We start from the raw sequence: 26,973 nt of genomic DNA, 5'->3' as shown, positions 1-26,973 counted from the left end.
CCAGTGCCCCGAGCTGCGTATGCTAAGTATAACCAAAGCTGCAGACAGTTGGTGAGATTGATACTTTAGAGAAATTGAAATTCAGCCAAATGTATTTTTCATCCAAGCGCAGAGCTGTATACACTGGAATCCCGGAGGGCTCAGTGCCTGAAACTGCTCAACTTTCTTGACAACGTGTCCAAGGTCCCATGCCTCGTTTTGAAAGAGCAGCAGGCAGGCAGGATGGGAGTGAAATAAGACCACATGCCCCAGGGTATTTGAAATTAGGACAGTCCTAGAAAATCCAGAAGTCTAGTTACTTGTCACTCTGACATGCGCCACCCCCACCGACTTCTTTTCCAAATTCTTGCTCGTAGCCTAGTAACTGCTTTGTTCTTAATCATCTTAATCTCACTAAGAATATCTGCCATGGAGTGAACACCTAACAAGATGTTAAACACTATGCTTAAGGTGTAATAGAAAAGTTAGCTCTCCCCTTTAATCCTAAAAAGTAGGCATTTTGACCATCATCTTTCAGATGTGGAACCAGAAGTCGAGGAAGGGTCATGAGGAAAGCCTGGTCACAAGACCAGTGAATTATAGAGCCTGTATTTAGCTTCAGATACCGAATGCCTAATGTGATTCTTTTGTATTACGTTTTTCTCTAACAGGAAGTACTGTGGGCTTGATAATATTGTTCAAACTTGAAAATGTAGGTATGTACACTGAAAAGTCAAAATTATACACCAAACATTTGACTTCTCGGTTTGAGAATGAACCCTGGAGGGCTCCTTGTGAGAGCATTAGCTTTAAGATTTGCTCAGACCCCGCCACCCCGCTGCTTGCCTCTCGGGGATGCCAGTACAGCACAGCACTTCCTTGAACTTGTGGCATTGTTTCCCTCTCGAGATCAAAGAGCAAGGTGAGGGTTCAGGAATGGTAATAAATGCCCTGCTCCATCCTCTTCTGAGCTATTAGAGAAGGTCAAAGGGAACGAGAGGCAGAAACACAGAGACTCACGATGGCACCAGAGAAGGGAGACCACGTGGACGGCAAAATCAAAAGGCCCACCATCAGTGCTTGTCAGCACTCTATAAAGCAGCCATCCTGGCAATGAGACTTTAAGCCAAGCAAATGGGGAGCACTGCTCTAACCCCACTTCAGAGATCCCCCTTGCAAATTAGGAGGCTGTGCCATTGAGGGGAAAAAAACCCTCGTATTTCATATAACCCAATACCTTGCATGATGCCTGTAAATAAATGTATTTGCTTTAGTGACATGTTCTAAGAAACATGACTTTCAATTTCTCCTGTAAGGTATTTAGACCATCCAAAAAGTTTTTGGTTCTTGGGGTACACAAAATGACCATGGCCTTGGCCTTTTATCACCATCTCCTTCTCTGGATATGAATACTGCCATAATTTCTATTAGATGAATCAGGTTAAAGAAGAAATAAAAGGCTGTTTAATTGTGGAAAATAAATTTAACAGCATAAATGATAAGAGTTTATTATTCTTGTCGTTTTGGGCCTTATAACACTTTGAAAGTATGATGAATGCAAATGGACACAAAAACAACCATGCAAACAATCTAAGGAAATTTACAGGTATCCTATATGTGTCTACTGATGCACCACCCCCAGTTAACAAATCCCTAAACAATCATGAGAGGCAAACAAGCGTATTAAGACTTTAGCTCTCAGTTAATACCTTAGAAAGAACAAACAAAACTCTTTATTTAGTACTTTCTAAAAGCAGAGAGAAAGGAAAGATCGACCATTTAATGGCATGTGATTACTCTGCCTGGTCAGAATGTGTTCAATAAATAATAGGAAAAGAGGAATACCCATTTACTGGTGGGAAAGGGGGCCGTGAAGAAGCCTCCCAAGATTATTCACCTAAGGTGGGGCTTGTATTTGATTCTAGTTCTGTTTGACACTCAAAGTATGTCCTTGGTACACCTTGTGATCAAAGATGGGTGAAAAATAACTTATAGTTTAAAGAGGAAATTTGTTTAGGGAGGCTAGTAATATGCACATGAAAAGAAAATTAAGAATACAGAGAGAAGAATACACTAATGGCATAGTGAAAGAGAATGGTATGAAAGAGAAATTAAAGTTTCAGTGCACGCTTAGGAATGGTTATGGTTGAGACAAGCAAAGGATGATTATCTGATTTGTTCATGTGTGGCAAGTCTATGTGTATGTGGCATGATGTAGGTGCATGGTATATATGTATGTACTTGTATGAATGCAGTATGTGTGTATGGTATATGTGCATGTGCCTGTGGGCATGTGGTGATATGTGTGGGGTATGTGTGTGTGTATGGGGTGTGCATGTATATGGGGGTATACGAATGTGTTTGTGTGTAAGTGATATGTGTGTGTTTGTGTGTGTGATAGTGGCAGGGACAGTATGAAAGCATGAGAGCCCCAGAATGTGGCATGGGCTTCCCTGATCTTAGTTTCTAAGGGCAGGGGCAGGGCTCTTTACCACTATCTACCAAGCACATTGTCTGCAAACAGTAGAACAGTAAGCACTCAATAAATGCATATTGAGTGCATGCCCTGACATGGCTAGAAAGGGAGAGCAGGGTCTATTTGTGGAAGACTGAATATCTGACCAGGGAGCCTGCATTTTATACCCTTTACAGTTGAAGGTCATTTGCTATATTTGAATGCACAGCTGACCCTTAGAGTACTAGGTAAGGGTGAGGCAGAGGCCAATGGCTTGCACCTGTCGAATGCTTTCCGGCAATTGTCTTAACAGAGTGCAGGTGGGCTGAAGCCTTACTCCTAGATGTGTTCAGGCACTAGAGTTAGGGACCAGTCTCCTTCTGAGGGGATGAATTCCAACTCCCAGGGGATGCAAGATGCAGTTTGTGTATAGTGGTTAGAACAGGGACAAGGGTTGGGTTTTGCCCTCTGACAGTCAGACCTAGAAGAAAGGCCACGCTCTGTTTCCTACCAATGATTGCCTGGGGGTAGGGTCTCTACCTGACTGCGTTGCATTTCCTCCTCTTTCAAATGGGACTCATAACACCAGTCTTCTGGCATGAAAACTGTGTGTGCCGGAACCAGAATGCCTGGGTTGACCCTCCTACTTTCCAGCTAATAGACTTTACTTCCCTGTGCCTGTTTCCTTATCTATAAGGTAGTGTTCAAATTATACTTACCACTTAGGGATATTATGAAGATTAAATGTGCTGATATCTGCAAATGCTTAGTATACTTTCTGGTCTGTAATAAGCATCCTCAAAATACCAAGTCTTCCTTTTCATTCTTCTTCGCTGTCCAAAAGAATGCACTCAATCACACATTCCCAGGTCATGGTAGATATGAAGGTAGAATAATTTGTGCAAGCTACTCTCTACAGCTCAGTCTTGGGGATTTTTGAAATATCAGTATCAAAGAAATTTCTCAGAATTGAGATTTTAAATGCTAGTCTAGTAGGAAACCTGATAGAAAATCCTTACCCAAGATTTCATCTTTCTCCTAACCCAACCTCAACTTCCATCCTGAGGAGGCAATGGATTACACAGGCAATATCAAAGCCATCACTGGAGCCTCTGCCTATTGTGAAATTCTTTTTCATGTCTCTCTAACTTCCTTTTAGCATTTAACAACCCAATTATCTTCTATTCTCATATAAAATGTGCCTCATCCTCAAAATTGACCTGGTAGGGGTGTGATTAGTTAATTGCCATGAGCACCTGACATTTGAAGGAAAAAATGGATACCTCTGCCATTTTTCTTCTGATGCAATAGAAAATGATTAAGGTACAGTAGTATCTCTGTAGGGGGCAGCTGTTTGCAGGTGGATATTCAGAGACTGGCAAATTCTAGATATTAAGCTGTTCTTGTCTGTCTTTTCATCTTTTTTGAGGGGATGGCAGGAGAGCCAGAGGAAAGGACAAAGGGGCAGGCTCTGAATAATTTCTAAAGCATCTATACTCTTTGTCATGAAAGTTTTTATCCCTATTAATTCCAGACTGTTTGCAGTGCACTGGTTCAGCCCCTGGCAAAACTGTGAAATCACCCAGCTTTCTCTTTCCAGCCCTTGATTTTGACATTCTATATGTCTTTTTCCCTTTGGGGGTCTGTTTCCTTCCATCAGCCCCCCAGAGCTCATACTCCACCCTTCCAGAAGCTGGAGAAAGGACATGAAGCTCATTCACATGTGTCGAAATCACTGTTGTCTGAAACAGGACTGCACCCCCTCCACTTTCTGAGGAAATAGTAAGGATAAGGTAGCTCCAAGCCTTTCCCTCTTCATCTTTTCTGGGTCACCGGTCTGCTTTTGAAATCAGGTGAAAAAACCTTTGCATAAGGAAAATGCACAGATGTCCCTCCATCTATGGCAATTTATGCAAATTTTTAGGAGGTGCTCAGCCTCTCTTAAATCTAGAAGGGAAATGTTATAGCCAAGAGCAGTAAAGTGCCTAACTAATTGGCATTATAATAAAAGGGAGGTAGGTATCAATATTTTCATTACCCACACAGTACCGTTTTAACTGAAGGTGTTAAGAAATAAGAATCAGGTGGCGGACTCGGCCTAGTGGTTAGGATGTCCGTCTACCACATGGGAGGTCCACGGTTCAAACCCCGGGCCTCCTTGATCCATGCGGAGCTGGCCCATGTGCAGTGCTGATGTGCGCAAGAAGTGCCCTGCCGCGCAGGGGTGCCCCCGCGCAGGGGAGCCCCATGCGCAAGAAGTGCACCCTGTAAGGAGAGCCACCCAGTATGAAAGAAAGTGCAGCCTGCCCAGGAATGGTGCCACACACACGGAGAGCTGACATGGCAAGATGATGCAAACAAAAAGAAACACAGATTCCTGTGCCGCTGACAACAACAGAAGCGGACAAAGAAGACTCAGCAAATAGACACAGAGAACAGACAACCAGGGTGGGGGGGAAGGGGAGAGAAATAAAATAAATAAATAAATAAATAAATAAATAAATAAATAAATAAATAAATAAATCTTTAAAAAAAGAAGAAAGAAAGAAATAAGAATCACTCTCCACCAAAACAACATTCCGGGTTGTAACATTAATCTTGCAAATTTGCTTTAAAAAAAATGTTAGGAGAAAGGTGCCTTCAACCAGAAGCCAAGCTGGAAGGCTTGCAGTAGGTCCATAGAAACTGATTCAGTTCTACTCTTTACTGAGGTGTCTCAAAGTCAGAAAAGAGTGAATTCATTAACCTCTTGTTTGCAATCCCACGTTTTATTTGCAAATTCTGTAGGATTTGTATTCCATCCCAGAATAATATGCATTTGCCTTAATATTAAAATACCGTGCATTTCCGAACCTTTGAATGAAACTGATGCTGCAAGACGAGTCGTGTCCATTGCTCTGTGTGTGTATTGGGTTGTGTATGTGTGAGTGTGAGTGTGGTGTGTGTGTGTCAGTGCAGAGTGTGTGTGTGTTAGTGTGTTTGTGTGCATGTGTTAGTGTGTGTGTATATTCCCTGATTAACCTTGCTCACTTCCTTGGTAGAAGTGATGCTAAAGCTACAATCAAGGAACCTGGGTTCAGAGATGAGGTCTCCCTGAAGGATATGTGTCCCCAAAACATGCTGTGACAAAACTGCCCCCAACATCATGAGAGTTGAAGGGAAATGAGCAACTGTATGGCTTTATGAAACATTCAAGCAAGGCTAAAAGCACAGAAGGAAACTACTGATTAAGGACCATTATAAACCATCATCTCTCTAAGTATGACCTGAGGACAGTGGAATCCCAGGCCTCTGGGAACTCTGTCTTCCACTAGGGAAAGTAGCCATACTCATGTTGAGCAACTGTTTCTGTTTCTTTACAGAAACCTAGGATCATTCTGGGGTTGTAACTGGTACTCAATTAATATTTGTGAAATGAATACAGTTTCTTTCAATCAACAAGAGAATTATATGGAGAGCTGAGACAGGTGGTTTGATGGTACTTGGAGGCTGATTTGGGCACAGTGGAAGAACGCCTGCTCTATTAATCATAAATTTTATTGATGAAGTGGGCTGTCCTGTGAGAACTGAAAAGACATTTAGCAGGATGGAGGAGCCAACTGGCCGGAATGCTTTCAGCAGGTGGGGAGATGTGCATGAGTTCTGCAGATTATGGCTGAAATACCTAACTTCCAAGACCCCTTCTCCAACTCTGTAGCCTGTGACTTCTGATCTTAAAACCTGCCTTGTTCAAAAAACAGACATCAGGTAGAGGCCAAATTCAACCAAGCTATTTCCATGGAAAAGGCAAATTTAAAAAGTCTGTATTTATGATTTACTTGATTTTAAAACCTGAAGTTTGGATTGGGGCAGATAATAATCAAACCAAGCATCCCTATCTAGCTGATCTTTGAGATTGCAAAGGAGGCAGAAAATGTCATCTGATTAGATTTGGTCATGGCCTTCCTTGAGTCACAGGGCTATCCCCCCTCCTAAGTCCTTGCATAGGCCACTTTGGCAACTACACTTTCATCTCAGAACATCTTGCATATATATGTGTGCTAGAGAGGGGTCCACAGTGAGAGAAAAATGGCAAATGGTTAGAAAATGCTTTGTGAGAAAAAGATTTAGCTGTTATGGGGCAGTACATGGTACCTTGCCAAAAGTGACCTCACCACTTGATTTTTAAGAAGAGACTTAAATTTGATGCTCAAAGGGCCTAGAAAAAAACTGAAAAAAAAATGCTGTGAAATTTATCTTTGCAGTTTGCAGACCAAGTGATGTGTTCACCCAGTCACTCTACACAGCATGTCCACATCATTGGCATTACCTCCTGACTGGCTAAAGTCCTCTGAAGCCAGTACAGACCTCAGCCAATTAATAAAAATTGTATTGAATATCACTATACCAAAACAAAAAATTGCATACAGCTTTTCAAATGACATTCCTTATCTCATTTATCATTCACACAAGCTGCTAGTCAGGACAAGTGTCTTCACTCTCATTTGGAAAAAAGAAAAAGAAAACAAAAAAATGAAATGATGAGGCCAAAGTCACACAAACAGTAACCAGAAGAATCAGGGCCATAATTTATTTCTTCAGACAGTTCTATCGTCCAGACTAGATGTTCAAAGGAAGGGTTTTTTAAAAACTCATGATGTTGTAAATATGACTGATAGGTCCCACCCGGAGTTTCTAAAACCTTGGCAATCTTGACATTTTGAGAGCTGGATAATTCTTTGTCATGGACTTCCAAAGGCATTCGAGAAAGTTTACAAGCATTCCTGGACTACCGTCTAGATACTAGCAGCAAACCACCAATTTGAACGAACAAATATGTCTTCAGACACTGTCATTCATCACAATGGCAAACTCTCTTCCAGTTGAGGACACTCACTTTACCTTACCAGGTTCAATTTCTTTTAAAAGAAGAGCACAGACTAAATGGACTGAAAGTGTGGATGAGTGTGCTCTGTAGGCATGAATATACAAGCATGTGTAAAGGATGGACAAGGAAACGGCCAGAAATCTCTTCTAGTAATCAATCCCCACCAACTGGAGAGAACAAAAAAAGCAGAGGTACCATCTTGATTGTGTTTTCTAATTTGGGAAAAGGATTGGATGGCATGGAAAATGAGACTTTCATTGGCCAGCAAGTGAGGTATTTTTATTCCCTTGTATACAAAATAACATTTCCCCCAATGAAGCCACAAAACACTTAGCTATAGGAACCCAATAAGTCAAATTGAATTTGCCAACAAAAATTGATATTTATGCAGAAAACATAGAAATCTTTACCCCCAACAATGTATCAACAAGGGTGAAAACATCAATAGAGTTATACATTCTCCCCTCGAATTGATTTTGTTTCACTTGCTCAAATGTCTCTTGGATTAACTTTACTAATGAATTTTCACAGTGGTATATTCCCTTGACTGCTTAGCCACAGTCTGTGCTTTATTATGATATTTTTTCCCAAGTCCAAGACTTTTACCAGACCATTAACGCCTAGAAAAGATCTGCTGAGAAGACAGCTAAATTAATCCATCTTGTTTTTAAAGGACAAAACCAAAATGCAGTACACATGCGAATATTCATATAGAAAAGCATATACACCCTTGATGCATATATAACAACATGCAGTACCTTTCACTGATACGCTTTTATTTAAATGTCTTCTCAGTACTTTTTATATCGGAACATTACTCAGTGTATATGTTGCTACACGGTACTCCAAATTGATACAAAAGTGATAGAACAAAAGGTACCATTTCTACTATGGAATCACGGTTTTAGAAAGAATTGTTCAACCTAGCTTGATGCATTAAAAAAATCGCCTGATGTGTGTTACCAACTTGTGCTAATAATGAAGTGAACCCTTTTACAAACATACACACACACATACAGGTACAGTGTGCGTTTTCAAGACCCACGACACACCAAAAGGTGATTTCAAAACAAAACAAAAAAATCAATGTCTCCAAACCGTAAGAACCACTTTGTAATTTCATGTCTCTTCCTGTGTTCTTCATTTAATTAGATCATTGTTGAAGGCGCTTTGTATTTCTCAGGTAGCAGCATCTAGGCCTAAATAGATTGCAAGGCCAAGGTGCTCATTAATCCAATCTCATCTTATTATCTATATGCTCAAGTATCTCTGTCTCCTGATTATATTACTGAAATGTCAGTTTGAATATATGGGAAGTTTTGCCTTCTGTTCATTAGGTAGGTCAAAGAGGCCGTGTGAAAGAGCTATAGAGAAACAACCGCCGTAAATCAGAACCCAAAGGATGTTACTAAATGCCACCCTGAAATAGAGGCGGCCACGGTAGAACAGCCTTCGCACACCTCCCAGCAACGCGTGTGCACCCTTCTCGGCAGAACACATTTAATTTCTGAAAATAGATATTAATTTCCATCCAAATGCCCATTTCAATTCATTAACTGGAAAGGTAAATATTCACAACAGTGACAGGCAGCTCAATATTGACCTTGGGGGATAATAAATCTTGACATTCACCAGAACAAGCAGTTCACGTAGAGGGTATACACATGCATAGTTTTCCCAGGCGAATTATCTGTACTATTACAATAAATCACTAATGTTATGGATATATACACATGCATATATGTATATACATATATATGTGTGCCTATATGCTGGCATAAAGTATCTAGTCTATTAAATTCTATTGAAAATGCAAAGCAGGGAGCATTTGGGGCTCATTGGAGGTTTACTTTCAAATGGGAGAACAAGCAAGGCTTTCTGATGGGTGGTACTCAAAGTGAACACTCAGGGATGTGGTTGAAATGAACTGCCCAAGTAGAATCAGAAACCAAGACCGGATCCAGGTATACAACAGTTTTATTTCATTTGTGTCCCTCCCCTATCCTAAGTCAAAATTAATTAACATCAGGAGGCACTGAGAAGGCGGTGCTGGTGGAAGGGAAGGAAGCAGTGGCAAGAGATCATCAAGGGAGGACTGAAGGGCAGGCCAGCCTTTCGGGTGGGGTGTGCCCCTCAACAGCCCCTAACCCAGTTTTGCTGCCTGTGCCTGGGAGTCACTTAACCTCCCTGAGATTTAATCCAATGTACCAAGCAGTTATTTTGCCATTCACTGTGCTACACACGGGCAATTTAATCACAGCTTCACATGATATCCCTGCCTTTTAAGACATCCCAAGGGAATGTCTGGGATGGAAGTGGATAATTCAAGGGCCTCCACAAGACTTTCCCTCTTTACAATGAAAATAGCTATTGAATATCAGCTTAGGAAATGAGAGTGAGGCGATATGTGTGGAGCCAGCTACTATCTTTTCAAGTCAGGAAGTGCTGATAAAATTCTCATGCCCTGAGAGGCATGGAAAATAATAACAAGAAAACCCCTATTTTAAGGGCACCTGTATATTCATTGTGACTTATGGCAGAGGTAATATGGAAAATATTTGGTAACCTGGATGGCAGGTCACCAAATACACCAAAGGCACATGGGTGGGAGCACCTGTGTCCTCATTGGCACATACCACCCCCACTCCTTACAATTTTATTATTATTAATCACTTTTGCACAAAATCATAAACCTAGAGATATCTTCAATTAAGAATAAGGCAGAGATGCCCCCACAGCACACCTGAAAAGAATCTGGGGGGAGGGGGGGTGGTGGCATAAATATTAATAGGTTGAAAGATAGAATCCTGTGCCTCTTCTCTCTGTTTTCTCCAAAGCAACTCTCTAGGTAATTCATTTTACATGCTAAATTTCTAGGGAAGATTTCATGTAGGAAACCAAGAGTTTCTGATCTTAAACTATTTAAATTTAAATAGTTAAGGCCTTATTCTTTACCTTGATCGTTTTGGAGAGCTAATACTTTGCCCGGCATTTATTGATTGCCTTGGTGTGAGTGGATTCAGGACTCTGTGTCTTTTCTTGATAGCAGCCACTGATGGGGGAAGAAAGACAAGAATGTCTGAGTACTGGGCATCTGACAGGTGTGGCAAGAAAGTCCGCTGAGTCAAGAAAATAGCTCACCAAGAGTACAGAGGAGACGCAAAAGTCAGACCTCACAATTGCAACGAGGAGAGCTCAGCTTGAAGGAGTAGAATCCTGAGGGCTTGAGAACAAAGCCCAGAATGCACCAGCCTGTCCTCTGATGCAGTGAAGGAGGAAGGGAAGTTCACACATGTGAGGTCTCTGCTCTACTCAGGGGATGGTGTGAGGACAGCAGAGTAAGAACGTCACTTCTCTTGGTCAGCAGCATAAAAGAAAGGTACTGGATACGCACTCATCAAAACCCACTTTGCTAACTGCTTTTACCGGGTGACAGCAGGAAGTGATGGACTGGATTTACAGACTGATTCTGCAACCCAAAGACAATGCACCTCATGGACAAGTTGCATCCAGGTCCAACTGTCATCCAAGGCTTGGCTTGTCTGACCTTGTGATCTATCTAAGTGCCGTGGAAAGAGTTTTCCTCATTAGCCCCAAATTTAAAAAAAGAAAAGGCAGAGAATTCATTCAACACAGAGGGTAAGGACAGAATGAGCTAGGGATGAGAATGCTGCTCTTAGTGAGGACGGCCTCTAGGAAGCATGAAATGGGAACAAACACCTGTACCATGAGCACTGATGATGGACTCCACAGGGCCATCAGATGGCCACTTGGCTGCGAAGTATAGAACCTGGCCAAGAAGAGTGGAAGAAACCAAGCTTGAAAGAAGAATGTGACCAACTTTAACAAATGGCTTTAGACCTACAGGCACTGGTTGCCATAGTGATTTTTGGAAACTGGGAAAGAAAAAGGACCCTGTGCAAGATCAGACTAAGACCATCTTCACACTGGGGCAGGAATCTGGGAGCCTGGACAGATAAGGCTTTCCTCACCTAATCAGCGAGAAGGGCTGAAACTGCAAAAGTGAGCATCTCCTCAATTTAAGAACAGCTCAGCTTTCGCTTCGAGTTCATGGAAACAGCAGGTAGAGTGAAAAGAGCATGGGCTTTGGAATCGAGTGGGTTTGACTCCTAATGACACAATCTACTAGCTGTTTGTCCTGAGTAAATTACCAAACCATTCTGATGAGCACATCCTCACTCTAGAATGGGAAGAACTACTGCTTCACAGGCTTGCAGCAACCAATAGAACAAGAATCTGGCATGGGGTGTAGGTTTGAAATCCTGGCAAGAAAGAAACACATTACTTACGTTTATCTCTAATCTCCAATGTTCCAACATTCCAATCTGCCAGATTCATTTATTTTGATTGTGTCAAAAGGTTCCCCATTGTTGCCGAATGAGAGGCATTAATCTCTCTTTCAGTATCCTGGTGGTTTCAGCCTGTCTCCAGCCTAAAGGAATCTGCCCTCGTTCCCCCCAGTCCTGTAGCCTGGCAGGGCTCATTCACACACACAGGAGCATCATGAGGTACTTGTACACTAGGAGATGGTTGGAAAGGGGGGCAGCACAGGTTCGGGGTGGGGGTGATGGTGTTACTTGCCCTCAGCCCCTCCAAAAGGTCCCCATTCCATTCACTGAGCAGACATGTGGGTTTCCTTTCCTCCTGCTATTGGATACGCCCGTCTCAATTCCCATTATTGATTAATCATCATCTGCAGTTCACAGATCAGTCCCCGTTGACAGTGGTCAACAAAGCAATCTCAACCTATTTTCCAGAGAAGAGGGAGAGATTGTCGAGTGGGTCTTTCCCATATGGGAAACCTAGGAGGCATAAATAAGGAAGAAGAGCCAAAAACATAAGCCCATGCGCCTGGGTATATGTTGCCCTCTGCCAAGGGTTAAGTGACTAGAATTGGCTCATCAATTATAACTGTAGATTTGGAAAAGCATTTTTGTCGTAGAATAAACAGGGATATAATATGGAGCAGAATGCAAATTTGCATGAGTGTTTAAGTTAGAATTCAAAAACCTTCATGCGTCGGTGCCTTCCTCAAGCAGAGCACTCAGACTCCTTGGGTTTTCATGTGTTTCTGTATTTTTGTTTTTCTGGTGAGCTGAAATTTGGTGGAAAAGTTTGAAAAGCATTAGCTTGAGCCATAAAACGTAAAAACAAGCCATTTAGCCAAAGTTAATCGAAATAGGCAGAGCGAATAAAAGAGATGGAAGGGAAAGTCAGACGGGGGAGAGATAGAGGGAAAGGAAAAATAGTAGGAGAATTGAAGAGAGAAAAAGGGAAATAGGAAAGAAAAGGAAAGTAGGTCAGAAAGAAGGAAAGTTGGAGAGTAGGGGAAGAATTGCTGGAGATAAGGAAGCAGAGAGAAAAGACATAGGAAAAGGAAAGAGGGCTTAATAAATAGAACTGGGAAAAAAACAGAGGGGTTCTCAGTTCCACGGTTTTGTTTTTCAAGCAGTTCTGGTACCTTGTATTGTTTCTAGATCTACGTTGAAAAGCAGTCCTAATGCTTCCTCCTGGTGACTGTAAAGAGATGTATACAGTAGGCAGTTTATAAATATTTGTTGAATAAAGAAGTAAACCAAGGAATGAGGGAAGCACTTGGCAGAGTAAGCATTTATAATTCATTGTATCAAGACCTGACTTTTTTACCACCAAAATCCACAAGACCAAAAGATGCCCCCTATTGAGTCACCGGAAGCAGACTTCAGCAGCACACTAAAAGGCAACCCACCTCTCCCCCATTTCTGGTTTTAGTCCATCTACTTGAGTCTCCTTGGCACCCAGCACACTTCACATGTGTCCCTCCCCACTTTCAATGACGTTGGGAAGGATTGTTCACCAATTCTTGTCCCATAGCTCTGATCTCTTCTACAAGGACCTACTTAGTTTCCTGGAGGGAGTTTGCTCACGAATTTTCTAGAGGAGTTCATTTTCTACTCCCTGATGAAGCTCCCTCATGAGTTTTTCAGCAATCAGATTCACTGACCAATGCCTAGAAGCAGTGATTGTTCTATGAGCCCAGCAACGGAATGAGGAATCCAGAAAGGTCCTATTTCCCTGTCAGGTAGCATCTGACTCTCCCCACAGTCCCTTGGAAATAGGAGTTGAAATGAGAACAGGTTTCCATTTGCCTTGGCAATCATTCAACTCTCTGGCTACCTGGAAGAAGGAAGAGGGAATCATTCTATCTTTGCTGGAGAATGGAAATGCAGTTGTCCTTGTCCTCCTTTGTATTATAACAGTTTGTGAGAGAATCCATATTGAAATTCATTAGTAATTATAATAATAGGTATAATTCCTGAATGTCCATGTCAGGTACATTTTATACTGAGTAAATTATGTTATGCTAAATGCTAACTCTACAAGGTCAATGTTGGTGCCCAAAGGGAAAATACACTCAGTGAGAATTAAATCAATCCAAGATCATGTGACTTATGTCCTTTCAACTGATTTTATCATCTCTCCATTTCCCACCTAGGGTGCCTTCAGCTTTCTGATATGAAGGGTTAGACTTGGAAAAAATCCTTGTCTTGGGTGCCCTTAACATTCCTACTCTTTGCTCTTCCCCGAAGTAGAACATCTGCTTTCTTTCCTTCAGACACCCAGTACTATCATTCTATAAAATTTTCTTCTGGAAAGAGTCTGTTCCTCTCAGTAAAATATAGTTCAATATAGAGTCTCAATTATTTATTTTCTCTCTTTGTGAGTATCTGTGCCTTTCAGCTTACTTCTATGAATTAAAAGGCCTTTTCCCATAGTTATGGAATTCAGAGGATTAATGGAGTAGGTAGGAGAGCTGTTTGGTGACAGATGGGTGGAGGTGTTGAAATCAAGTGGGTTTTCCCAGTGCCATGTGGGTAGAAAATACATAGCAGGCGTGCCCTCATAATGTGCTTTGTTGGGAGATTTCACATTTGGTGACTGTGCCCACATAGTTTAACAAAGCGGCCCTTGGATCCAACAGACTTCTCACTCCCCTCCCCTCACATCCTTAACATTTCATAACTCAGGGAAAGCCGGTGGTAATACACAAAATACATGGCCGTGTGACAGAGAGAAGAAGTGGAAAAAAGGTGAGAGAGAGGTAAGAGGGAGGAAGGGGGGCAGAGGGAGAACTGAACATATATATTCAGCAAACTGGCCTAGGCTAACACCTACATAACAGCTGTCTGTCAGGCAAATTTCTTTAGACTGGTATTTGCTTTGCAATATCTTCCGAAGGATATTTCTGCTCCCAAAGGTGGATGGTTAAAAATAATATACATCACGAGCAGTGTTTTGGCATTGCCCTTCACTTTCTTTCTATCTTCAACTTTACTGTTGTCATCCCTTAAAACTCAATCAATTCAGCTGATCCAGTGAACAGATGGCATTAATCAGCCCCCAAGAATATGCACAAAAGCAATTAGAAATGTAGAGTTGGAATTTATGCCAGCAAATCAATTGCCAATGATAGCAAATCAATGTAGCACACCCAAATTCCCCCTCATTCTTTTTCCACTAAGTAGCCACTGAGAGCTGTAATGAAGCCCTTGGTTTACACCCCTAGCCAAGGGGGATTGAGAACGGGCATATTGAGGTTTAATTACACAATCCTTAATGACTAGTTCTCATTCTGCTGACAAAAACCAGCATAATTTACAGACTAAAAGATGCATCAGGATGATGGATACAGACAACATGCTCTATATGATGTCATGCAAATATGAAATATGCCACATCGAGAATATGTTCTTTTGGAATTCCCAGAGATGAACTTCATTTCAGAGCATAGAGCACCTTTTCTAGCATCTACAGTACTCATTTGTCAAAAACAATGGGAGCAGCTATAGTATACATTTTAAGCACAAATCTGTGCCTTCTGTGAGTTTATGAGCTCATATATCCTCATGTCTTGAATTTACTTGGTTTTTTTTTTTTTTCTTTCTAATACTGTGAAACCATTGCAGATTCTGAGACTTCCTGCTTTAGGTCTTTACTAATTATCCCGAGTTACTGGAACAACCTCTTAACTGCTTTCCTTACCACTAGTCTTGACCCATGCCTTTCTATTCGCCATGTACTGTGATTTAAAAAGTAGCATAATTGTGATTATGTCAGTTGCACGTATAGAATCTTTCAGTGTCTTTCCATAGCTTTATGAGTCAAAACACGAGAATCCCGTGCCTACCTATTCTAGTTTCCATATATATGCCTATAAGCAGCTCTGACAAGTGTCAGTCACTGCAACAAAATTCACTCTCTCATATCTTCACATAGGAAGCTAAAATAACTTCCCCTGATTTCTCTTCCTAGTTAAGTCTGACCTTGTTTAGGCATTTGTTTAAATTTCACTTCCCTCAAAGACCCTAAATTGATGCTACCGGCAGTCTAAGATGCTCCTTTTATGCCTTATATTGTATCCTTTGCCTATATTTGTTACACAACAATTCATTCTGAGAGAAGTAAAGATTTATTTGTTTGATACTCCCAAGTTCGAAGTTCCTTTAAGTCACAGACTATATTTTCTAATCCAACTTTATATTTCCAACTTCATAGGAAAACTCGAGTTTAGGAAAAAGATACTTTCATTGGGACCCATTTATTCAATAAGTTTTTGGGAAGGAGTAGTAACACACAAGCTAAACACTTAAATCTTCTTCCTTAAAAATTACTAACGTTCGCATCTTCTTCCTTAAGAGATGAGATGGGGGCTTCAAAATATTTTCAGATGTATGCTGTAGACTAGCAATAAATGTTTCCAGAAGTTTAGTACTAACACCCCATTGAATGGTTCCAAACTATTCCTTCTTATAGCCGAGGCTATGAAAACCGATTTTTATAGCATTATGCCTGGGCATCTTTTCAGACTACATAGGAGCACTCATTAAAATTGCATAACGCAACTTAATAAAATTAGCTCAAACTTAGTATCAAGGTCAGATGGATGAAGAGATTTTCCTCATTTAGGGAGAATTGGCCATTTTAGCACTAAAACAATATGATCTCAGCAATGCAGTAGAAGGGAATAGCAGGTTTGTATAGAGGCAAGGGCCCATTCTCCAGCTCCCATTCCCAATCAAGTGAGCTGAACTTCAGCTTTTTCATTTAACAGCTCCACAAAGCACCATATTCTGGGCATTCTCAAGACATCAATAAGTCATACTTATCAACTTAACAGTAATAAATGGGAAAAAAATTTTAAAGTGAGACTCTAGCAAAAGGGCCATAGAAGGATTCTAATTTAGAAATCGAAATTCTTAACTGGAAATCATTCATTTATTCCCTAATTAATTCATTTACCCACTGGTTTAGGTGTCTGATACAGACATTCAAATAAAAGAGGGTCATTCAGGAACTTTGCTCTTATGGAAATATAACACATGAGGGAACTTGACCCAGCCTGGGGAAATGTGTGCGTGGTGTGTGTGTGTGTGTGTGTGTGTGTGTGTGTGTGTGTGTGTGTGCGCGCGCGATGGAGTTGGGAGAAAGAAAGAGAAGATTAAAACTGGGAAAAAGTATTCTAGGCCAAGAAGGGTGCAGATGCAAATGACTGCAAGATCTGTGAGACAACATGGCTTGCTTGGGGGATGTGAAGGAGTTTCACAAAGTTGTAGATTAGGGGATGTGGGAGTGCAGTGAGGTTGAGGTTTAGAGAATTAGGCAGGGCCTGTGCTGGAGAAAGGAATTTTCGCTTGCTATTTAATTAATATTCCTTTGTCTGACATCTATAGTCTTGCAAGACTTAATGTCAGCAGTGGGGTTTTCATGGCATTGCTTTGTGTCTGTATGCACATGGAGAGTGTTCCCAAGTCTTCAGCAAGGCTGTATCCTTTTCCTATCAAGTTTTTTAAAAATTGAAACTGATAAAAGAAAAATAAACTATCAACTGGTTTCCCAGATATGCAGCCTCTTAGCTGTGACCAGAGGGATGTATGGTATCTTGCATTAAATCTGGGTCCCATATGCTTGGTTGTTTTATTAAGCATTTATCAGGCATTCGTGTATGGGATGGCTATTTCTGTACCTTTTGTATGGAAGGCAACTTTCCACAAATGCTTATACAACACCCTAAATGTATGCATGGGAGTCAATTCCCTAACTTTCAAAGTATTTAATCTTTGAAAATAGACATGGCTTCAAATTCTGATTTTTTCCATTGCTTGTCTTTGTGACCCTGAAGAAATAAATAAACTCAATTAACCTTAAATGTATTCATCTCTAAACTATGTAATAAAGCCTACCTAGCTGTGCTGCCTTGCTAAGTTATGTGGACACTGTATATGAGGTGAGAGATTTAAAAAGTATACAGGGGTTGGCAGGAATTAAAATCTTATTATGTTGTAATTGTAAATATGATTGCCTAACAATTTTGGAGTATCCAAATAGAATGACAGTATGCAGCATTAGCCGTTAAAGGCAGAAGGACCGTAACAATCACTTGATTCAATTTCTTCATTTAATACATCAAGGTCATCAGAATAAATATATAACCTTTACCAGGTCACTAGCCAGAAAGTGACAGAGATTTGATGAATGAACACAGCTTCCCTTTTGAACAAAAAGGTCACTATTGGCTCCAAATGAGTCCACTCTAACTTCACCATAAAGTCCCTTGCATGAGTCTTTATTGTATTCTGGCCTTTTGGGTAAAAAGAGCCTCTTTGTACCTGCCTATCAGACAGAGGATAATTGACATTATACATACAGGCCATAATCCATCAGAGTATATTGTCTTTTGAGTTAAAAGGCTTTGGATCATCAACTAGGCTTCAGGAGTATTTCAAATTCTATCACTTTACTTTGTTTTATAAACAAGGAGCACAGGAAAGTGCAACAATTTATTAAAAGAAAACTAGGTCCCACTAAAGAAAGCAAATGCAATTGGGCAGAGGAGCAAGGGGGAACAAAAGAAAGCTGCAATTTGGAAGATAGTCATTCATTGGAGCAAGAAAAAAAGAGGGAGAGTTTAATTCTTTAGAGTTATTCCTAGGGAAGCTAATTCTCTCATAATTGTATACTCTTATGTAGAAGTTGCTGTTCTTTCTTAATTAATATTTTCCAGTTTTGGAAATACAAATATGCATTGGAGATGGGGGAGGAATATGTGAAAAGACAGGGAAGAAGGATCATTTGAATTGTCAAAGTTAAATCCATTCAGCCACAGGGAACCCTAGGACTCTTTCAGGTAGATGAGCTCTCTACTTCTTCTTTCACATTTGCTGATGATAAATGCTACAAAACGTGTTTTCAAACACTTTCCTGCTGAAAGAATCAGCCTGATCTATGTTTTACTTATAGTAGTACTATTAATCGATTTAATTATGTTTCAGCTCATTCAAGGAATGATGAAACTCTTTATTTAAAATTCATTGGTACCCTAGGATATTTTAAATGTAGCTCCACTGGTAAGCAAACAGCTACAATAAAGTTTTTGTTTCTTCACTCAGTGCTACATCTTTATGAATTAGATATGTAGCGGCCAGCTTAGATAGGTGCTTGGGGATCCTTCAAAGTGGTTTATCATATAACACCTATCATTCAAAAGAAAATGATTAGGGACCCTATATATTATTCCATGCTTTCCTATTATCTTCTGAATGCAAGTTCTACTATTACAAGAGCTTTTCAGCATACCTAAATACCATAACAATCTGCTGTTGCATATTCCAATTGCTGTTTTATAACAAAATATGTGAGCAGAATGATATATAAGCAGATTGATATTTGACATCAGCTCTGGCATAAAAAGAGCTAGAACTCTTCAAAGTTCTGAGTTAAATCAACTACTGAGTCACATTACTTTTTTTTGCATCAAAGGAGTTATATGTAAAATGGTTTTTCATTTAACGTTGGCCTATTATATATTCATTTGAAATTGATTAATACCCTCAGGGAAAACCCAAAGGAAGTATTGTAGCTATTTAATATCCTGAAAATCTGGAATGGGGGAATTTCCGGAGTTTTTATTACTAGTAGATAATTAGGCTCTCTGCGCAGTTTCATAATAGCTATACTGCATTTGCCCTTTCTAACCTGACTATATTTTAATTTTGCTTAATTAGAAACTTATAAAATTTAGAATTGGGTAATCACTCATTTTTCTCCCAGAGATAAATCTCCAAGTTTCAGTCAGAGGATGAGAAAATTAAGTGCACACATACATACACACACATCACGTAATCCCCCTCCCATACACACACACAAACACAATATACATAAAGAAGAGTGGAGTGGCAATAATTATAAGTTATTTTTGTTGGAACAAAGTCCAGAGGTATAGCTCTATACTAAGAAGCAACTTGAATAAATAATCCATTTTCTATTTTAAAGGCTACTTTTTCAAAGGATTTGAAATATTATTTCAAACATAGAAAGAATTGTCATAGTGGGAAAAAAGAATTTCTCTAGTTCATTCATAAACCTGTACAAATGTACTTTCTCTGAATGGAAACCCTATTACTCAGTATAAGCATTTAATTTTAGTGGATTGCAGATAGAGAATCTAGCAAAGCCTGTAGTTCATGGATAAAGTGTGTGGACAACAGAAGTCTGGAGGAAGAGAATTGTGAAACATTAGTATTTTTTTTTCTTAGAGGTACTGTATCATAGGTTTTGAAAATCACCAATAAGTGTTGAGTTCTGAATTAATCTCCTGCTATTCTATTGTTCACTGAATTTATACATCTTGCACAGCACAGTAAAAACAGTTATCAATATTACTTAAGAACACTGACCTTAAAATATTTCGCTAACAGTGTGCATTCAATTGAAATGTTGATTGGAAATGGGGAAATTAAACTGTCATGATGAAATGGTAAAGCTCTTTATCACAAAGTTTCCTTTTAAACGTTCAGAATTAGCTTTATTGCTACATCCCTAGTGATAACCATGAGGCTTAAATCCATGCTATTTAGGTTTCATGAGCATTACTAAAGCATATTAACCATAGTTCAATTATTTTGCAGAAAGTGCCATTTTATAATTACTTATTTCCTGGCTGTTCAGAAAATGTATTGAGCAAGAAAGTCCATCTAGCATTCCTGTGAAATATCTTCTACCTGTTCCCACCCATTTCCTCACTCCACCTTTATGAATCTTCAAAGTGTCTCCTCTCTTCAGATAGGTAAATGTGCTAGACAGAAAACACAGATATTTTGCAGCTACCCCTTTGCATGGCTAGGACAACACTGACCTCTAGTGTTCCAGGAGGTAGAAAAACTACCCCAGCACCATGCCCAACTTCAAACTAAACAACTTAGACCTTTTCTTCCAAAGCACCAAGGTACCAACTTCACTTAAAAAAAAAAAAAAAAAAAAATGAGGCAAAGAACTATATTCTAAACTGTCATTATGTATTTCCTGAAATAATTTCTGCACCAAGGGCCTTCCTTTTAGAGAGGTTGACCTCAGCCCTCCTCGTTTAGAATACAGACTTTAATAAAAATCTTCCTAAGGCAATACCACTAACTAGAGATTCTGGACCCAAAACTTCCATTCACAGATATAAACCTTGACTAGGTTGTGTGCCATTATCAGTATATATTTGTCTCTGTTCCCGTGATGTGTAATTCTGGAAAGAGATACTCAAGGTCTTCTAGGAGGAAGGGGGCATAAGCGGGTGCAGGGGGAGTATGGTAGAGGACTCAAAAATAGTTACATATTACAAAATACAAATCACACTGCTCCCATGCGCCTTACAGTTCTGAGGTTCTTGGAGGAGACGAGGGATAAGGGAGCAAGTCCAGAAACTTGAGGGACCTTTATAAACCACCTTTGAAAACAACCCAGATGGCTTAATTACATTCTTTCTCATTTAGGAGTTCCCAGAGCTGGAAAAACTTCCCTTCCTCTGCCGAGAGACGCAGCTGAGCAATTGAGCTTGAACCTCTGATAGCCCTAGCGATTTATTCAAGTTTGACGAACTGGGTTCTTTAAATACACAGTGCAGGTGGTGGATCCCCGGGTGTCCAGCCTTCCTGCCTATTAAATTAAATGCCCTGCACCGGCTCAGGTTAGGATTTGGACGCCAGAGTCTAGACTTACACGGCATACTCACTAGGTGTTCGCTGGCACAAAGATTTTGGGGGTGGCGTGTGCACCAAAGCTCGGTCTCCTGTAACCAGAGCAGCCATTGATCTTCTGGTTTGACTCGATGGGGCCATGACTCTTAGGCCAAAACTCCCAATCCCGGTAAGCCGAAGCCCCCTGGTTGCAAGATACCGAGTGGTACGCCTAGCTGTAGGCATAAAGTCATGCGTTGTAGGAAGCTCGGTAGATTGCAAACCCGGAGCAGCCGCATTTGGAGACGAGCCACTGTCATCGAGGGCGGTGACTGGGAGCCTAGCTGCTGCTGGAAGCGCAGCCCCCAGCGGGACTGGGAGACCCTCCCCGAGAACTTTGCGATCCGGGGAGAAGGACAGGACATCCAGCGGGGCTGGCTCATCTCAGCTCTGCTAACTTTTGGGAGGGTTGGGGTAGGACACCCACAGCCATCAGCATGCCCCCCAGCCCCGCCTCTGGTGGGAGCCCACACAATCGAACTCGCTTGGACAGTTGAGTGCGTCTCTCCGAATCCACCGCCCCTCCCCTCCCCCAGCCCCGGGTACTCACAGTTTGTCGCTGTTAATCCTAAATGCCACAAGCCGGAGAGGAGCAAAGTCCAAACGGCGGTCCGCCGCGGTCCAGAATCCATGTCCCCAGGGTAAGCGGTCGCTGGAGACCGAATGCCAAATTCGCCGGCGCCAGCCGCGGCTTCTCGCCTCTCTCGCTCTCTCCCGCGCGCCGCGTGACCCCCGCCCTCCCCCCCTTGGAGAGGCTCTGTCGCCGTGTCACTCCATCCCGCGCCCTGACGCTCCACCGAAACCGCGGCGGGGGCTTCTCCGGGGCCGCAGCCGAGGCGACCGTCCCTGGCCCTGCCGCCCGCGCTCCTCGCCCTGCTCGCCCGCCGCCGCCGCCTCGCGCCCCCGGGCCCCTCCTTCCAGGTGCAAATCCAGACCCACAGGCGACCGCGAGCGCCGAGCGGGCGGCGGGGCCGAAGGCTCCTCGACGGGCTCGGGAGCTGGAATCAGCACCGGGGCGGCGGACAGCTCCTTATAGCGGCGCGGGGCCGCGCGGCGCCGCCCCCGGCCGGGCCCGCCCCGCTCCCGCCTATGAGAGCCGCCGGGGCGGGTCCTCGCCCGGCTCCCGCGCCGCTCCCCCGCCGCGCCACGCCGCTGCGGTGCGCTTTGGAGACCCGAGAGGGCTGGACCAGGGGCACCGCTCTCATTCATCCTCGCTCAGTTTCTCTCTGCATCTCCCGGTCCCTCACCACTCCTCCCCCTTTTTGGAAAGCCAGGTCCTGACATTTAAGCCAGATTTTAGAAGAACGCTGCTGAAAGGGCTGCCGAAGGAGTTGGGAGACCGAATGCGTTAGCAAGAGGGAATTGCCCAGGAGAGCTCTGTGACAAGCTAACGAGATGCTTTTTCTTTCTTTCTTTTTATCTTTTTTTTTCTCATGAGAGACTAAGACTTGAATTATGCCATTTAATTCCCCCTGCGTTTATCCCCTAGTTGGGAAGGCAGATGGGTGGTGGTATTGTTGGGATTTCTCATTTAGCTCTTGAACATGGTTCCACTCCCCTGATTTCCGATTCCGCACCCTATTTCCGTCGCTCCTCCTTTCACCTGCTTCTCTCTCGTCTGCGGCTCCCTCTTCGCTGCTGGCGTGTGGCTTTGGGCAAGTACTGCGCGGTGCTCGGTGCTTGGGTTCCGCAGCCTTGGTGGCTCACCGGAGCCTGAGAGGGAGGGAGATTGGGATAGACACCTCGGGCGTGTAGTGAGGAGGGTTGGGGTGGGGCTTGGCAGGGAGGATTTAAATGTTTAAAAAAGAGTAGTTTTGCTTTCTTCCTAGAAACCCTGCTTCTGTCTTGGGGTTCTAGTTTCCATCTGGGGACTCTCCTGCTTTACCATAGATCAACTAATTTCGCTTTTAGTGGAAGCTCTCAAAAAGCTGTCAAGCCTTAACAAAATGAGGGACTGTAATGATTTCTCCTAGGTGAAACTTAGAATCCAGCTGGGGGAGACAGGCTCTTTCCACTTCAGGGCCAGTGGATTCCCCCTCCCTTCCAACAGTAGCAATTGCACAAGCTTATTTTACCCCATTGAGCCCTCTCAACGCCTGGTGGTCAGTGACCCTCAGTGCTCGCAGCAGCCTGGAATGGGGTTCAGACAGATTAGCCTTGTGTTAGGGTTAAAGCTTGATTCGCAGCATGGAATATGGAGAGTTGTGTGACCATTGGATTCCTGACCCCCGACCCTCCCCCCCCCCTTTTTTTTGTTACAGAGGAGAATTCTGAAGGTCTTCTCACTTGCAAGTGAATGCCCTTTCCATCTCTAAGCTTCTGACTGAAAATAATGACTAAAGTCTCTCAATTCTTGTGCAGCCCCAGCAGCGGGTTTAGTTATCAGGGAAAGGCCATGCCTAGGAGATGCTGAATCACAAAATAGTAAAACCGAGGGTCCCCAAGAAGCTGCCCTGTTGGGAGGGACTGGGGCATGGAGGGGACTGAGGTTTAAAGGTCAGCCCCTTGGACTCCCCTTGCCCTTTTATTTAGGTCCCTAAGGGGTCACTGCATTGGGGAATCATAGCGGGAAAATCACCTGTCAGGCTTGTTTAATCACACCAGAAAGTCTAGAGGAAACATAGTGAACAATAATCCAGCTATGACAATTCTTTCATTTTAAAATGAAATAAAATCACAGGTACAATTTAAGCCCCATTTGCACTCTTCCCAATCCCCATTTTCTCCCAACATAGCTAATGGTAAATACCATTTCGGTGTATGTCATCCCTACACCTATTTTTATACTTTTACTGCATATATTTACATTTCTAAACAATATAAAGCTTTTCTTTGATTGACTTTAGGCAATATATGAATGACATCATCATGTTTAATTTTGTACCTCACAATTTGCTCAGCATTAAGTTTTTGAAATGTGTCCATTCAGATATATGTAGTCCTACTTCTTTCATTTTGACTGCTATATCATATTTTACTTTATTAATATGCCACAATTTATTCAACAATTCTTCCACTTATTGATGAACTTAGAAATTATTTCTAGTAACTTGTACCAATCTCCTAGTTTTTCCTGGGACACACACACACACACACACACATACTCAGGAGGAGATTTTCTGGAATCCAAGAATGACTTATCTTCAGTTTTACTAGATATTGCCAGTGGTCTTTGAAGCAATAGTCCCAATTCATACTCTCCAGCAGCATACGAATGTCCACAAGTTCCACGTCCCAACAAAAACCTCAAGACCTCTCTTTTGACAAATGGGAAAATGAGATCCAGAGAACACAGGTCTTACGTCATCAGATTTAATGCTCCACTATATCATTCTACTTTCTACACTGCCTCCCCATCAAAGAAATTTAATTAAATAAAATATTACAAACATGATAGAGAATGCTGACTTCATTTTCTGGCAGAAACACTTACAGTGAATCTATCTGCATCGTAAAATGTGCTGGGAATATGTATTAAGAGGCAGTCAGGGAAATCGGTTCCCCTTAAGCGCTGAACTGTGGCTGATCTTCAAGTTATTAGTAAATATTGGAACTCTGCATTTGGATATCCATATGTAGACCCATTACACAGTATATAAATTCCACCTATTTAAAGTCCTGTTTACAGCTGTAGCTTTTCCCTTTCTATCAAACGCACCTGTTCTCAGATTAACTTTTAGCCTTAAACAGCAGACGTTTGTCTGAGATTTGTTAACATTCCAGTAAGAATATTGCAACCCTGAATGCAGTGAGGGGTAAACAGCTGTTTCTCTTAGACAATAATGTAAACAATGCCATCTTCTGGGGGCATTTTGCCTGCAAGTTTTTATTAGCAGTAGAATATTTATCACTATTAAAATGGTTTTCGACAGACTGAGACTTACTTACAGAAATTCTTTTGTAAACATTTAGTCTGATAAAGCCACCTTCCAAATGGTGGAATAGAAGCTGACATATCTCCCTCTTCTCCCCATGTTGCCTCCATATGGAATATGGAGCACCTCGTGTTTTTTTTTTATTATAGAGGTTGTGAATTTCCAGAACAATCATGCATAAAATACAGGATTCCCCTCCTAGGCTACCCTATTATTAATACCTTCCACTGGTCTGGTATATTTGCTACAACTACAAGCATATTTTTTAATTGTACTATTAGCTATAGCAGTCCATGGTTTAACTTAGTGTTCACTGTTTGTGCAGTGTAGCTCCATGGATTTTTTTAGAGCACCTTGTATCAAAAAGGCTTAAAAGTTCTGCATGGATAGAGAAAGCTGAATGCTAACTAGAAATAGGGAAATACAGACAAATTAAATCTTAAAATATGTATATTTTAAAATGATAGATCTGAGTATTTGTTCAAGCCAATATTTTATCTGAATTTTTGGAAGGATGGAATGGTTAGGATTGAGTCTCATGTCCCTTTAGCACTCTCACTTCTTTCCCCTCCTTGGAGCAGAAGGAAAAGCATCATTCATCAACTGGAATGTCAGCCTTCTGATGTTCAACAGGTGATCAGGCTCTCTGATTTTGATTTTGTAACTCTCCTGTGAGGCATAAAGAAGGTAGATTTGGTCACCCCCATTTTATAGAAGGGATGCTAAGAGGAGATGGATGTGGACTTGTTAAATATCATGGAGAATTAATGCCTCCAACACACACAGGATAATGAAAATGAAAAAAAAAACTATTACATTTCTTTTTTCTCTAGAAAGCTTGTAGGGAAAAGGATAATCGATTCACTATGACTTACAGATATCTGGGATGTAGGAGAAAAGCATCTATATGTGGTCACCATAGGCTACTTTGTTTTGAGTGTCAGTAATTTTGAATCATTCTGTCTTCACATATTATGATTTTTTGTAACAATTGAAGGATGCCTTCTTTTGCTAGCTATAATACCAGAGTAGTTTTTTATCAATGTGATAGTTGATTTATTTCTTTATGTTTTATTTTTTGTATTTCTTTTATTCTTTATGTTTTATTTTTTGTATTTTTCTTCCTTCTTTATTAAGCATGCAACATGTGGCCAGTTATGTGCTAAAGGATGTAATGGAAAAATAGATATCCCTGCTCACACAGATTTGGGGAAATAAGATGTAAACACATTAAAAAGTTAAAATATAGTACACGTTAACATATAATTCTGTGCCAAATGGCTCAGATAATAAGTGCCATAAGAGTTTTAAAGTTGTCAAAGATTGCTTCCTCTGGGAAGGAAGACTTGCAGTTAGCATAATGAATCCATTCTTTGTCTCTTTGGGGGTAAAGGGACTTGAGTCACCCTGGGCCATGAAGCTCGTTGCTCGGGTCACATCAGGTCTATTTACTGAAACAGCAAAGCCAGGTCTTAGAGTAATGAAGGCAGAATTCTATTTTTGCAGAAGAATGAACGTTCAGATTAAGGCCTACCAATGTTGATAAAATGTTGAGAAAATGTCACTCCAGTCATTCCTTACCATTTATCTATCCTGGTTCCAGAGAAAAATCAATCTTTCCCTTCAAGACTCATTCTAGACATTAAAACTAGTCATTTTCTATCATCTGCCACCTTCCAATATTACAACCATTTAAATACCTTAGCTTGAAGCACATGCTCTTCAGCTGCTAATATA

The 26,973-nt window shown here is 41.4% G+C and overlaps 1 protein-coding gene across 1 annotated transcript in view; it reads right to left on the bottom strand.

Annotated features, from left to right (window-relative positions):
* CNTNAP5 (contactin associated protein family member 5) overlaps positions 1–22,082 on the bottom strand; it is an 810,000-nt gene extending 787,918 nt beyond the window's left edge. Inside the window, exon 1 of the mRNA XM_058301170.2 lies at positions 21,912–22,082. Within this exon, the coding sequence (XP_058157153.1) occupies positions 21,912–21,993 (82 nt within the window). The 5' untranslated portion in view covers positions 21,994–22,082. The remainder of the gene's footprint in view (positions 1–21,911) is intronic.
* Between the last annotated feature and the right edge of the window lie 4,891 nt (positions 22,083–26,973).

Source organism: Dasypus novemcinctus, chromosome 7 (assembly GCF_030445035.2).
Source record: "Dasypus novemcinctus isolate mDasNov1 chromosome 7, mDasNov1.1.hap2, whole genome shotgun sequence".
Lineage (NCBI taxonomy): Eukaryota > Metazoa > Chordata > Mammalia > Cingulata > Dasypodidae > Dasypus > Dasypus novemcinctus.
Note: the sequence above shows the minus strand (reverse complement) of the source record. Positions and strands in the feature narration are given on the sequence as shown.